At 37.0% G+C, this 12,530-nt stretch overlaps 1 protein-coding gene across 2 annotated transcripts in view; it reads left to right on the top strand.

Moving 5' to 3' along the window:
• Positions 1-12,530, top strand: part of CDK17 (cyclin dependent kinase 17) — a 97,563-nt gene that overhangs the window by 59,529 nt on the left and 25,504 nt on the right. For both annotated transcript variants that reach the window (XM_065636293.1, XM_065636302.1), the window contains one exon: positions 513-646. In XM_065636293.1, coding sequence (XP_065492365.1) covers positions 513-646 — 134 coding nt within the window. The remainder of the gene's footprint in view (positions 1-512; positions 647-12,530) is intronic.

Here is a 12,530-nt window from a genome sequence, read left to right on the forward strand (position 1 = left end):
TCTATATTTGGTATTTCTGAAAATAATGCCTATACCTCTCAGGTTTTTTTAAGCTTCCCGGAGATACATCTAGGTTGCTAACCTCAGGTATTCTGATTTGAAAATGCTAAATATTCTCAGTAATGTTTTATATCCAAGAGCAGCTAAAAGAGAAGAGGTAGAGAGGGAGTCCAGGAACTGAAGCCATGAGGGGAAGGTGGCTTATGGGAATTAAAATTCAGTTTGGACTGTCTGTCTTTCATTTTGGGAAACTGAGTTCTGCTGTAAAGCACAAAAAGAAAAATAATGATGAAGTTTGTGTAGAAGTCCTGTAAAGTAATCCTGTTCATTTTGTGATTCCTGAGCCATAAAAGGTGTATCAAGACTGTACAAAGTATATCATGACTGTGATGAGTCTTTCCCTGCCATAAAACCCAGTCCACAGTAATGGTACGGTTGTTTTCCATCTGTACAAGAGAGATGTTTCATGGAATGCTGATTAACTGTTCTCAATGCTTTGGATTATTTTTAAGATATTGTTCATGAAAATCTGAAAATGGGGTCAGATGGTGAAAGTGACCAAGCTTCTGGAACGTCATCTGATGAAGTTCAGTCTCCCACTGGTGTTTGTCTCAGAAACCGGATACACAGACGAATCTCAATGGAGGTAATTTGCTTTTCATATAAGGATCATTTAAATTGACCAGAGACTTGAGGGTTGCTTTAATTGTTCATTTTAACTGCTTGTCTTCTCAATTAACTGTAACTATTCTGACATATATTCTGTGCAGAGAGCATTATTTTAATATTACCTTAATTTCTCTCAATTTGTCACACAGAAATCATACTATTATGTTGCATTGTTTGTGAGTGGTTAATTTTGAAAATCTAAATATATGTTGAAACTTGGTTTCTCGGGAAGAATTTAAGTGTAGCATCTGAATTTCTTTTCGTCGCATTCTGTGCAATTCACTGAGTATATTGAAGAAGATACACTTTTTAGACATTTTTCACTGAAGACTGTTTTCTGATCTTTGTAAAATCAATGCTACAGCAGTGATGGTCCTGACTGCTTCAGCCTTTCCCTCTCTTCCTGTTTTTTAATGAACGGAACTCTGCAGGATGGTAAACAAAAGGAGGAAAAGTACCTTATGAATAACTGCGCACATAATTTCCTTTATTTATGAGTCTCATTATGAATACTAGCCACCCTTGTGCTTGCTTTGTTGTCATTTCCCTTGGCGAAGAAAAACAGAACGCTTCCCTGTTTCTTGAGCGTACAAAAGTTCCAGTTAGAACACCTTTGTTACAGAAGCACGTAACATTTTGTAGTTACTGCTTTGTAGTACACATGCCAATATGCGCAGTTTGTAAGATTTTACATCGTCATTCAATGCCTGTTATCAAATACAGGATTGGGGAAGCAGATCTGGATAAATTAGAGCAGGGCGTACGTGCCAAAAATTTTTTATTTGTGAGGCATTCCGTTATGCTTGGAATTCCAAGACTCCAAGCATGTAATGCTGATATGATTCCAAGAACTTGTGAATTAGCTATATTAATGATATATGTTGTTTCTTGCACCTGGGAGGTTTTGTCCCCAAATTCCTAAATTTGTGTGTTAATCTCGGGTTTGTTATAAAGACTGTTAAACCATTTACTTGAGAGAACTAAGGTGGGTCTATTGATTTATTGCAGGATGCTTAAATTAAGGGAAAAAAAAGTCTCTGTGAAAACTGGCACATCAGAATGTATGCTGGAAAAACTGAAAATCAAAGAAATTATTTAAAAGGATTATTTACTTTTTGCTCATTGTTTCCTCCACATTTTGAAATGTACATTTAGAACAGGAAAGAAAGAAAGAAAGAAATCAATGATATATAGTGAAATTAACAAACTGAAATGGAAATGTATCAAGTCTTCCAGAGACAGCTCAGAACCATTAAAGGATTCTCTTTTAGATTAGGATTTAAGAAACTTTAAAGGAAATTCCAAAAGAACTCAGGAATAGTCATTGAAGTTCAGACCATTTCTGTGTATTTTTTCAGAAGGTGTCAAATCAAAACATCTTTTCATTTGCCTCTTTAATTGTGAAACAATTCTAATATGACTATTAAGAGGCTTTGGGAAGCTTTTATTTAAATTTTATTTAACCAATGCTAATTTTCACATTTTTCTCCAAATTCTGAATGCTTGTCTCTCAGAGTTGAAATTAACATTATTTCTTCATTGACTGGCTCAGTCAATGAGAGCACTAATTTCTTGGCAGCTACTCATGTATATTCTATGAGAATTCTAATGTTTCCCCCAAATAGCTTCAGTGTTGAGAGATTGGCTTCTCCAGTAAGGTTTCAAGCTTATATCTGTGAACACTCTCATTTCTGAATTTCAAGAATGCTGTCATTGAGAGAGATTTCTGTTTGGCTTAAGTTTACTTCTTGGAAGTACTTTAGTAGGTGGGGTTTTTACCTATTTGTGCATTCCAGACAAAAAAAAAAGAGCTATAACAATCTTTGTAGCTTTGGTTAAAATACCTTTCTAATCGTAATCTTTTCAGTCGACTTTCTCATTTCCTAAGTGAAAAGGCTTTAAGTGATTACATTGTCTGCCTGTCTTTCCCTCTCCCTGTTTTTCCCATGAGTCATTTTCTGTCAGTTTTGACAGATAGATAGAAATCTCAGATGCTAATTTTCTATTAATTTCTGTGAAAAAAAGGTCTGCATTGGGAGAGATTGCTAATGCATCCACTGCTGGGAAAGATGCAGTCCTTATTAAACGCCACAGTATCCACATCTGAATTGAGTCTCAAGATGTACATCCATAGAAAACATGCATCCATCCATCCATCCATACTAAAATCCAGATTTCACTGGTTTTGCTCTTCATGGAGTTGGATCACTTGCTTCTGTGGCCTTTGAGGGAACCAAAAAAAGGTTTCATCTTGTATGAAATCTTACCTGCATGCCTTTGGTGATTTCTGCCATGGAGCTGGCTGGTTCAAGAGTAGTAATTTGATTATTTTAAAAAAAAAAAAAAAAGAAACAGTCATTCTTGTCAAGTAAGTTTGTATTATTTCAGTTTTAATTCGCTGGTTTGTGGGGATCTGTCATCTTTAGACATCATTGCGTAGCCTGAGGCCATATTCCATTTATAGTCATTTAAGGTGAGCTATAGCTGTGTATGTACAGGTTGGAGTGAATTAGTATGTGTGCGATAGTAGGTTTTTGCTGTAGTCTGCTGAAGTCATTAGTCACACTTGAAATCCATTGTAGAATCTATTTCATAACTAGACGAAGCTGGATAAACCCAATAAAGCAATATTCTTCGTTCCTCCGCATTAAGATGAGTGTTCCTGTCACACTGTGAGTATATGCTTTTTTGTGTTTAGTTTGGCCAGTGTTCACTGTATTTGTAATATTTTTGTACGCAAATTCTTGCTTATATATGTTTGTTTTTCTCTGCTGAATTGACAGAAGTCCTGGTTTGTTTTCAAGGTAACTAATCAGGTAAAGCAGAAACCTTGGAACCGTTCTTTTAACCTGTAAGAACTTTAAATTTATAGCCAAATTTTTCATGCTCAGCTTGAACTTCCTCTAGAATTCTGAAAATTAGCAGCCCATTAAAAAGAAAAATCCTTGCTAAAAACATGCATTATTTATTCAAAATGCTAAGTACCGATACTGAATATTTGTATTCCTGGGATGTTATTTACCTTAGAATACACATTTTGATTCTTAGTGTCCATCCCCACTGCAGTGAATCATATAATAAAGCTGCTTTTTCTATAATAGTTAAATAATTCAGAGCTACAAGTAAAATTGTAACATTGTCGAAGACCAGACAGATTCTCTTGTCCAGAGTATATGATAGATTTTGTTGGGAAAGAAAACTCAATGTTTCTAAAATTTTCATGTAGAGATATCGTGGAAGATCAGAGAAGTGCAAAATGGACAGTGGAGATGGAGCTGGAAAATGTGTTTGTTGTAGCAGAATCTCCATACCAATAGAAAGTGGAAATTTCGTAACCTTAAGTTGACCTGGTTTAGATAGGAAATCATCATACTGCAATGTAACCTAAATATGAAGCATTTTAGATATTCCTGCTCCACAGTGAAAAATCTGCTGGGCTGAAAACTTTCCATCCACAGTAGCAGCCATGGAGATACCAGCTTTCAGTCTGTCATCTCCCCCCAGATGACATAAAATTTAGGCCAGTGTGATTGTTACAGACAGGGAGATGATAACGCATCTGCTTCTGAATTCGACAACGCTGCAGTTGTGGGACTAGATATTTTTTTTAAATGATTGTTCATTGTTATTGTGTGCTTAGAAAACAAAGAGAAAATACCAGAATCTCATTGTGTTGCCTAGATAAAGTTTATTTTGCCTGTAATCCACAGGCTACAAATGGTCCAGAAAGCAGTTGCCTTTTTTTTTTTTTCCTCCTTCCTTCCCCTCATTCAGGAACCATGCTGATGTGCGAACATCTATTGTGTGAGGAATCTGGCTTCCAACAGCTGTTAGGTTTTAATTAAAATGTCTACTAATCTCATGCTAATATTGATGATTACTTAGTAAATCAGTAAAACTGTTTATCAAAACAGATGTATGGAATCTTTTTTTTTTCCAGTGCCAGAAGCAGTAGAGCCTAAGAATGAATACGTCTGTGTCTGTATATTAAGTGCAGGTGCTTTCATCATGTAATGAGAAACACTTCGCCAGATCATGGAGTTATACCTTAAAGCATTTTCACTTTGATTTGCTGGAAAAGATGACGCGGGCAGTAATACATTTATATAAATTCATGTTTCAAGCCATAAGGGTTCACTGGGGGCCCTGTGCCCAAGTACTGGATAACGAATGCTTCATTAAGAACTGTGGTGGATATAAAATAGGGAGATAGAGTCTGTGCAAATTGAAACATCTGTTTCCCTTCCCCAGAAGTCCGAGGTCTGTAAGCTGTCTTCGCATGTGAACTGGCGGAGGGCCATAACCCGCTGTTCACCAGTCTGTTTCCCAGATATTTTATCCTGAGAAACAGTTCTTATCCGTCCGACTGTCACATTAGTGACAGGAGCGTGTTCCAGATCAGGCTGCTCCTACCACACTGCTGTAGGGTGTAATTCTCCCCTGGGAGGATTAGCTGCAGGGTTAGCGCTTTTAGTTGAATAGAGAGAAATTACGTAGGCTATGAAGTGATCCGCTAGTCATGTGCAAGTTGTACAGCTCACCCTCCGAAACAAAGAACATGGATAAGAAAGAAGTTTTTGGTGAGCTCCACCCTTACCAGGGGTGTGACTGCTTTGAGGGTCTTGACATAGCCTGAATAACTTGAGCTGCTCTTGTTTCCAGGTGAAATCCCACAAAATTAATTGGCGTTTCAACTGATGTAGTGCTAAGACTTCCTGTTTGTAGGGTTCAAACTAGAATGTGGTTTGTAGGTCCTCATTCACATAGGCAAATAGGGCACTCTTGGCTCCAGTAAACTGTTTCCATTCGTGACCAGCAGACTGGATGGCAGTACTGACCCAGGCTTTCAGCAAGAGCCAGTACAGTATATTCTCCTGTGGTTAATTTTAGAGGTAGGAAGCACTGTATCAAGAACAGCCTGAACTGTCAGACCTATGTGTCTTGCCGCTCACGAGGTTCCCTTGGATCCCCAGCAGGCATTACCGCACAGAGCCTTCTCTGAGCAGAAGTTCTGCCTTCTCCCTTCCTTCTGTGCTTGGCAGCCATATGCATAGCTTTTCTGATTGTCTCTTCTGTGAATCTAAGCCTGTGGTCACCTACCAGAAGATTTCAGTACTAGATAGAAAAAACTGAAGCTGAATACTATCAAGGCTATTTGATTTTCAGGGATTGCTGTATTGTCTCCATTCAGTCACGGTTGGCAGCTGTCTCAATCTTTTGCAGGGTTACACTAGAAAATATGCAATTATTTTTGTAGAGTTCTGCTTTCAAGTTCACATGAAGCTTGATGTTTTTGAAATCCCTCTTCTAAAAACACAGGTGCATGTTCTAAATTGCTGGTATGGTTTTGTCAAAACTGATGGACCTCCTTTTGATTGATTCAATTAGCAGACTTTCATTTCTTCCACAGAATAGAACTGGCACTGCACAAGAAAAATAATTTCAGCCTGGATAACAGACAGACTTCTTAAACCTGCCTTTTGCTAGGTTTCATAGGGATAATGTTATCAGCAATTTGGTTTGGTTTTTTGTCTTCTGTTAGCAACCTTTTTAACGCTGATGCTAAAGTTCTTGTATTGCACTTGAAAATGCTACTTCCCTTAGAGAAGCTACAGCACCAGGTAGTACCCTTTCTGCAAGGATGGAAGATCTGCCTTTTTGATTTTGCTTCTTCATAACTTGGTTTTCCTTTTAAGTTCCATTTAAGAGTAGTCTGCTATCACATTGGATGTGTTCAGCCATCTACAAAACACATCTCTGGTAATCACTGGAATGCAGGAGATGGGAAGTTAGTACTTGGATGCAGTTTCATACGCTGCACTCCAGCCTCATCGTCCTGTCCAGGAAGGTCAGATTTTCAGTTTCCGTATTCAAGAAGCTGGTTTATTTTGAATTAGCCAGTTTCTTCGTGGGACTTTCCCTTTGGTAGTTGCAGCTTTGTGTTGATGCGAATGGTTCGTGTTTGTGATTAACATTACAGAGACCTGGTTTAAGGGTCCAGGCTTGCATTTGTGCAGTGATATGTTCTGTTTTGTTTCTCGTGGTGTTTTTTCCAGTTCCCTTTCCCTCCATCTCATTCTTCTTGTAAGCTGGTAACCTTATGCTATCTTTTTCTTTTAGGCAGTTTCTCCTAGTACTCTGTTACAGAAGCTGATGAAAACATACAGAAATCTGTGTTTAAAAATCAGGAAGGAGCAGCAAATAAGGCAGAGGTTGCTTAATTAGCGTCTCTTACTGCCCAGCACCTACCACTGAGTCAAACAGCCATCAGACCTTGGATTTCAGCAGGGTTTATGTTAAGAGGCTAATGCCATGGAATGGGATCTTGTTAGGTGATAATTTAGCCAGGCAAACAAAATCAGACATGATCTTTTTATAGTTATTGTTATTTTCCTTATTCTTCCTTATACTCTCTAAGTTCGCTTCCTTACAACTTCTGTGAGATGCAATAAAATAATAACAAAACAAAACAACACCCAAGAAGAATTTGGAAGTATTTCTGGCATAATTTGTCACAATTTTTTGTGTGTTTATACACTTGATGAAAAGAAAGTAATATCTCAGATTCGAGTTTCTTTCCCCCTTTCTCAGATTTTTGAAAACTGGTTTTGTGTGTCACATCTATTTTTTTTGTTTTGTTTTGGTTTCATTGGTTGTGAATAGAAACTCCTGGAAGGCAGTTTCTGAATACTGTATTTGTGCTGAACAGTTTCAGCCTTTCACCTTAAAGCTGCTGGGAGACATGAAGTAAATAAAAAGAAATTGTTCATATTTTTGACTGCTTATATGAAAAAGTCCTGTCTATTCAACTATAATTCTAATTTTGTGGGTGCAAATATACTCATTTTTACAGATATTCCTGAAAAGAGACAAGGTTTCTTTTCATAAGTTTTTCATTGTGCCAGAGTAAATGAAAGCAAAGCTATCTGCTTGCAATTCTGGTTTCTGTGCTTTTAAAAAAAATATATTTTTATTTGAATGGCCATAGCTACTGCAGATATTGGCGACAGCTTTCTTGAACTCCTGGCAGTAAAGTCCTTGCTTTGTTGATTAATGCTAGTAGATAAGCTGGGAAAATGTGACTCCTAGTCCCCAAATGGAGATTAAACCTTAGGATTCTTAGTAATATCAATATGTCATTGATTACACTTGGCTCCATGTCTTCTCCTAGTATCTCAACATTAAATCTGACAGACTGTGTTTATGTTGTGGACGGTGCAGAGAACATGCAATAGCTGTTGTCATGGGTATTTCTCCGGGGTCTGAAATAGCCTGTGGACTCAACCTCTTGATAAACTCCCTGAAAATACTTTGTGTACTTGATTTGATTAGCATATTGGAAAAAAAAAACCAAAAAACTTTATTTAATCAATTAGTGAATTCCATATTTTGGGTCATTTCTGTCCCAAATATAAGCCACCTGATTCAGTGCTCAAAATTGATACTTTCTTTAATTGTGTTGCATTTCAATAGACTGGCTGAAAACCAGCATGGAGTGAGAGATAGCAGTAGATGGGTCTTAAGATTGTATTTTCACTATTGCCTCTAATAGACGAAAGAGTTCTTTGATGACTCTTTCCTCAAATTTAACAGAATAATAATTGATTCATTGTGATTTAATGCTTTCAGTAGAATAATAATAACAACAAAAGTCAAGTGTAAAGGAAAGATGTGGTATTCAGGTGTAAACCATTCTGCACAAGGCAGAAAAAAAATGCATGTTCTGCATCACAGCTGATTAGTTGAGTGGGGGAAATGGCGGTGGTTTTATATACCTAATAGGAAAACTGGTACAGGTAAATCGTACCAGCTGTTAAAATAGTGGTTTTGGTTACAGTGATGGAGCCTTATTTATAAAGATGTTAAAATAGCATGCTGCAAGGATGCTAGAGGTTTCTTTTGATGGATGAGTATGCTGGTGTTTTGCTTCAAGACCTTGGAGGTCTGCAGGGCCGTAACAACAAAATTCTCTATAAATACATTCTCTGATTTAGGGTTTGTGTTTTTTTTTTTTTCCTGTTTGCTTTTGCCTCTGGCAGTCTTGCTGTATGTCATAATTCTGTAGAGGATCCAGTTGGCTTCAACTGTGCTGTCATTTGACAAAAATGCACTGAAATTTGGTAAGGCAACCTTCAGAAAAAAACTCCACATGGTATTTGATACTAAAATGGGACAGTAAATACACACGTATAAGGTTGTGTATTAGAATGTTTAAATTCTCATTGGCATAAGCAAATGTTTTTAATTTGTTTCTGTATTTTGAAGTAGCACATAATACACATTTTTATTTAAAATATGCAAGGAAAGAATACTATTAAAAGTTGACTTTTTTTTTATTAGTAAGCATGTCGTGAAATTGAACTGTGTTGCATAGAGGGTTATATGATGTAGCATTTTAGATCTCTTTAAGCATTCTTCAGTGAACAAAACCACTGTGACTTATTAGTGAACAGCTTGTGGTCGCAGCTGACATGTCTCGCTGGTATTTGCTAAAGCTGGTGAGAAGACTAATTCAGACTGATGCTTACACAAGAGAGCAAAGCATTTCCATTTGATCTATAACGGATTGTTTGGGCTGTCAGACTGATGGCTGTAGACTCAGAAGAACAATTCTTTGTGAGGCTGTAACAAAATTTTGTTGATGGAATTTAACAATATTAACTCTTAAAAGATAAAATTTCAGGGAGAGGTGGAAAGCTTGTTGTCTTCTGCCATATAGTAAGTACATACCTTAAGTAATGGTTGGTCTGGAAATGTAACCTGTCAGTCAACTGCAGAACCAAAGCAGTAAGGATTGGTATATAACGATGCAGCTTGGCAGTACAATTTGTGTCATCCCCTGACTACCTGCTCCTGACAGAGCCAACTTCCTTCACCTCTCCTAAACTTTCATCAACAGATAAATTATTCACTTCGTTTTGAAGGGATAGTTCATAGTTTTCTACCAGTTGACCATTTTACCCCACACCGCTGCGTCATTAGCTGAGATGTTCTCCTCCAAGAAGTGATGGGAACATCTGGCCGCAGGCAACAAAATGCTGGGTTTGGAGGTAGTTGGCTGTTAGATTAGCTAAATGAAACATTCCAGGAATAGTCAACTGAGGGTGATGCTTTCACGGTCTTTCTGGTGAGTCGCTTGGTACTACAAGATTGACTTTTTTTGTGCCTCCTGCTTCACTGCAGAAGCTCAAACCTTTCTTTTGCTGCAGTTGCAAGTGGAGCAGCAGCCTCAAACAGCCCAGCAGTTGAAAGATCAATGGCATTCGTAGCCCAATAGATTTGGGAAGGATTTATTACTGCTACTCCAGTGAGAAAGAAACAGCCTGCAACTTGGCACATTTGTTAAAGGATAAAAATAAAAGTAGTCTTAAGTTTTTCTGCTTTTTGTAGCATAGTAAGGATTGGACTCAGGAACACCTCAACAAAGCCTTACCTAGGGCAATTTTCTGTTTGTTTATTTTTATATTTTTGATTATTGTTATATTGGTTTGTGCAAAATATTAGTGTTTATTATCCAAGTGTGCTATACAAGTCAAAGACATAATGACTTGAGTCGTCAGAAGACAGACTAAGAAGTGTGACTAGCTCAAATTGCTTTTTTTTAGAGCTTTGTTAACACGTAGAGTTCAAACATTCTATATCCTGAGTTAGAATCATCTTTATTTCACTTCAGTGAAATTTACTGAAGTCTGTGCGATCTACTCTGGGTGAAACTGCTTTAGCGGGTGGATTGGACTAGATGATCTCCAGAGGCCCCTTCCAACCCCAGCCATTCTGTAATTCATTCTGTGATTCTGTCTGCTGCATCTCGGCAAAAAAATAAATGATGAGTTAAAGAAAAATGGAAGTGGATTTTAATATCTGATTTGAAGTGTGAAAAGTTAAGAGTGTTGCTTTCACAAATAAGGATAGGTTCATTCTGTGGGAAAATGTACTTTTTTCACAAGGCTTACGTGAAAATTGATCTGTTGACCAGGAATGAAATTTTCTGAAAAGTGTCACGCTGTGGCACTGAAGAATATCATATGGGCCAAGACAAGCAATTAGAAAGAGGAAAAAAAAAAGCTTGTGTAATGGAGAATAGGAAACCAGAAAAAGTGTAGTTAGCAAAGGAATAGAGTTGTTTGAGAGTCAGATGTGAAAAACAGATTGTGGTAACAGAATTCCAGTATTCAACTCTTGTGAATGAATTACAGTGTGTGACAAGTCAAGAAGCTGGTATTTGCAACAGTATTTTAGGCCATCCAAAAGGGGACCAGAAGTAAAGAAATAAAAAATGTGGTGATTTTGATTTTGTTTTTGTTTTTTTACTTCCAAGTATGTGCGAAAAACAGGAGATGTTTTTATTTGAGGCTTTTTTGGTCTTTGTTTGTGGGTTTTTTGTGGGTTTTTTAGGTTTTGTGTTTTTTGGTGGTTTTTTTTTTTTTTTTTTTTAAGGTATGTTTGTTTACTTAAAATGTTAATTAACTTGGCTCAGAGGACCTGCAGGTTTTAAGTTGAAACACCTGCCTCGTTTTCTTGTGCCCAAGCATAAGTAATCGGTGGTAGACAGAACATACACATCAAGTTACAGCATCACAGCTGGATGCTCACCAGGCAAAAGAAAAGGCACGACAAAGTGTAGCTCTTGTCAGAGCATTTGCTGTAGCCAGCATTAGAAATAGATAGTAAAGATAAGCAGCAGTTGGGTAGTGTATCTCCACAGGAAACAAAGTGATAGTTGTGTCACAAGTGCTTACATGTTTATCTGCCATTAAGAAGAGTAGGACAAATGTGATTCTTATTTCAGGCAAATTATAAAAATAGTATGCATTTCTTAGCCAGTAATAAAGCAAGACTGAGAATAAGCATTGCACATGAAGACAGAAAATGTGGTTTTAAGATGTAGGGGAGGGAGGAAATGCCATGAGCATTCTGGCTACCATAGCAAAGCAACTGGGGGCTGAATATGTTCTTCAGAATATAGTCTGGAACTGGATCAAAAACTAGCTCATTAAGCAGCATATAGTTAAACGTAGGCATTTGAACATTTAGCAGTATGGTGTTTACTGAATACTGATATTTCATTGCAAGTAGACCCTAAACATAGCCATAAAAGGACCAAGCTAGAAAATGTTATGAATTGACAGGAGCTTTTTCATAAATCAGACCTCATTTGGAAAAATAAATTGGAAGTGACATCAAGAAAATACTATCATTTTAATTTTCTAAAAACTAGTTTATTTTACCTGCAGTACTTTGTAGTCCCTGAAAGCTCAAGTTTTGCATTCCAGTGAACCTCTGCTTGTTGGAGTTACAAAGGAATGCAACCAAATTCCCTGTACATAGTTGAAGGTCTATGTACACCACTCACACACCTGTTATGTTTAAAAAAGGATACATAAGATAACATAGGGAGGTGCTCTACTTTACTGCCTTTAAGAAATGAAAGAAAAATTTTAAATATTCATAAAGGGATGCAAAATTAAGTAGTGTTAAAAATGGACATTTAACTCTGTAGTGTTGAAAAGCTTGAAATCTTAAATATCAAAACTTTAAGGGCATAGGGAAAATAATCAATCCTGCCATTAATTTTACATCTTTCCTTATTACTTTCAACAGCATTGTAGCAGGATCTTGGTAACAGCTGGCTAATAATTTCCATTATAAAAGATTTCTTAGTTTTAGTCATTTGCCTTACTTTAAGGGGTTTTTTTATTTTCTTTTTTTCTGAGAAATGCTAGCACGTCATTAGATTCAGTTGGTCGTTGAAATTAGTGTGGATAAAGTCCTCTGTCCCAAAAGTGTCTTTTTCGTTGTTTCATGGAGTTCAACGGAAGTTTAGGGGAATTAGAAATTCTTAAAAATCACTGTTCCCTACT

This window comes from Caloenas nicobarica, chromosome 1, assembly GCF_036013445.1.
Source record: "Caloenas nicobarica isolate bCalNic1 chromosome 1, bCalNic1.hap1, whole genome shotgun sequence".
In the NCBI taxonomy this organism is placed as follows: domain Eukaryota; kingdom Metazoa; phylum Chordata; class Aves; order Columbiformes; family Columbidae; genus Caloenas; species Caloenas nicobarica.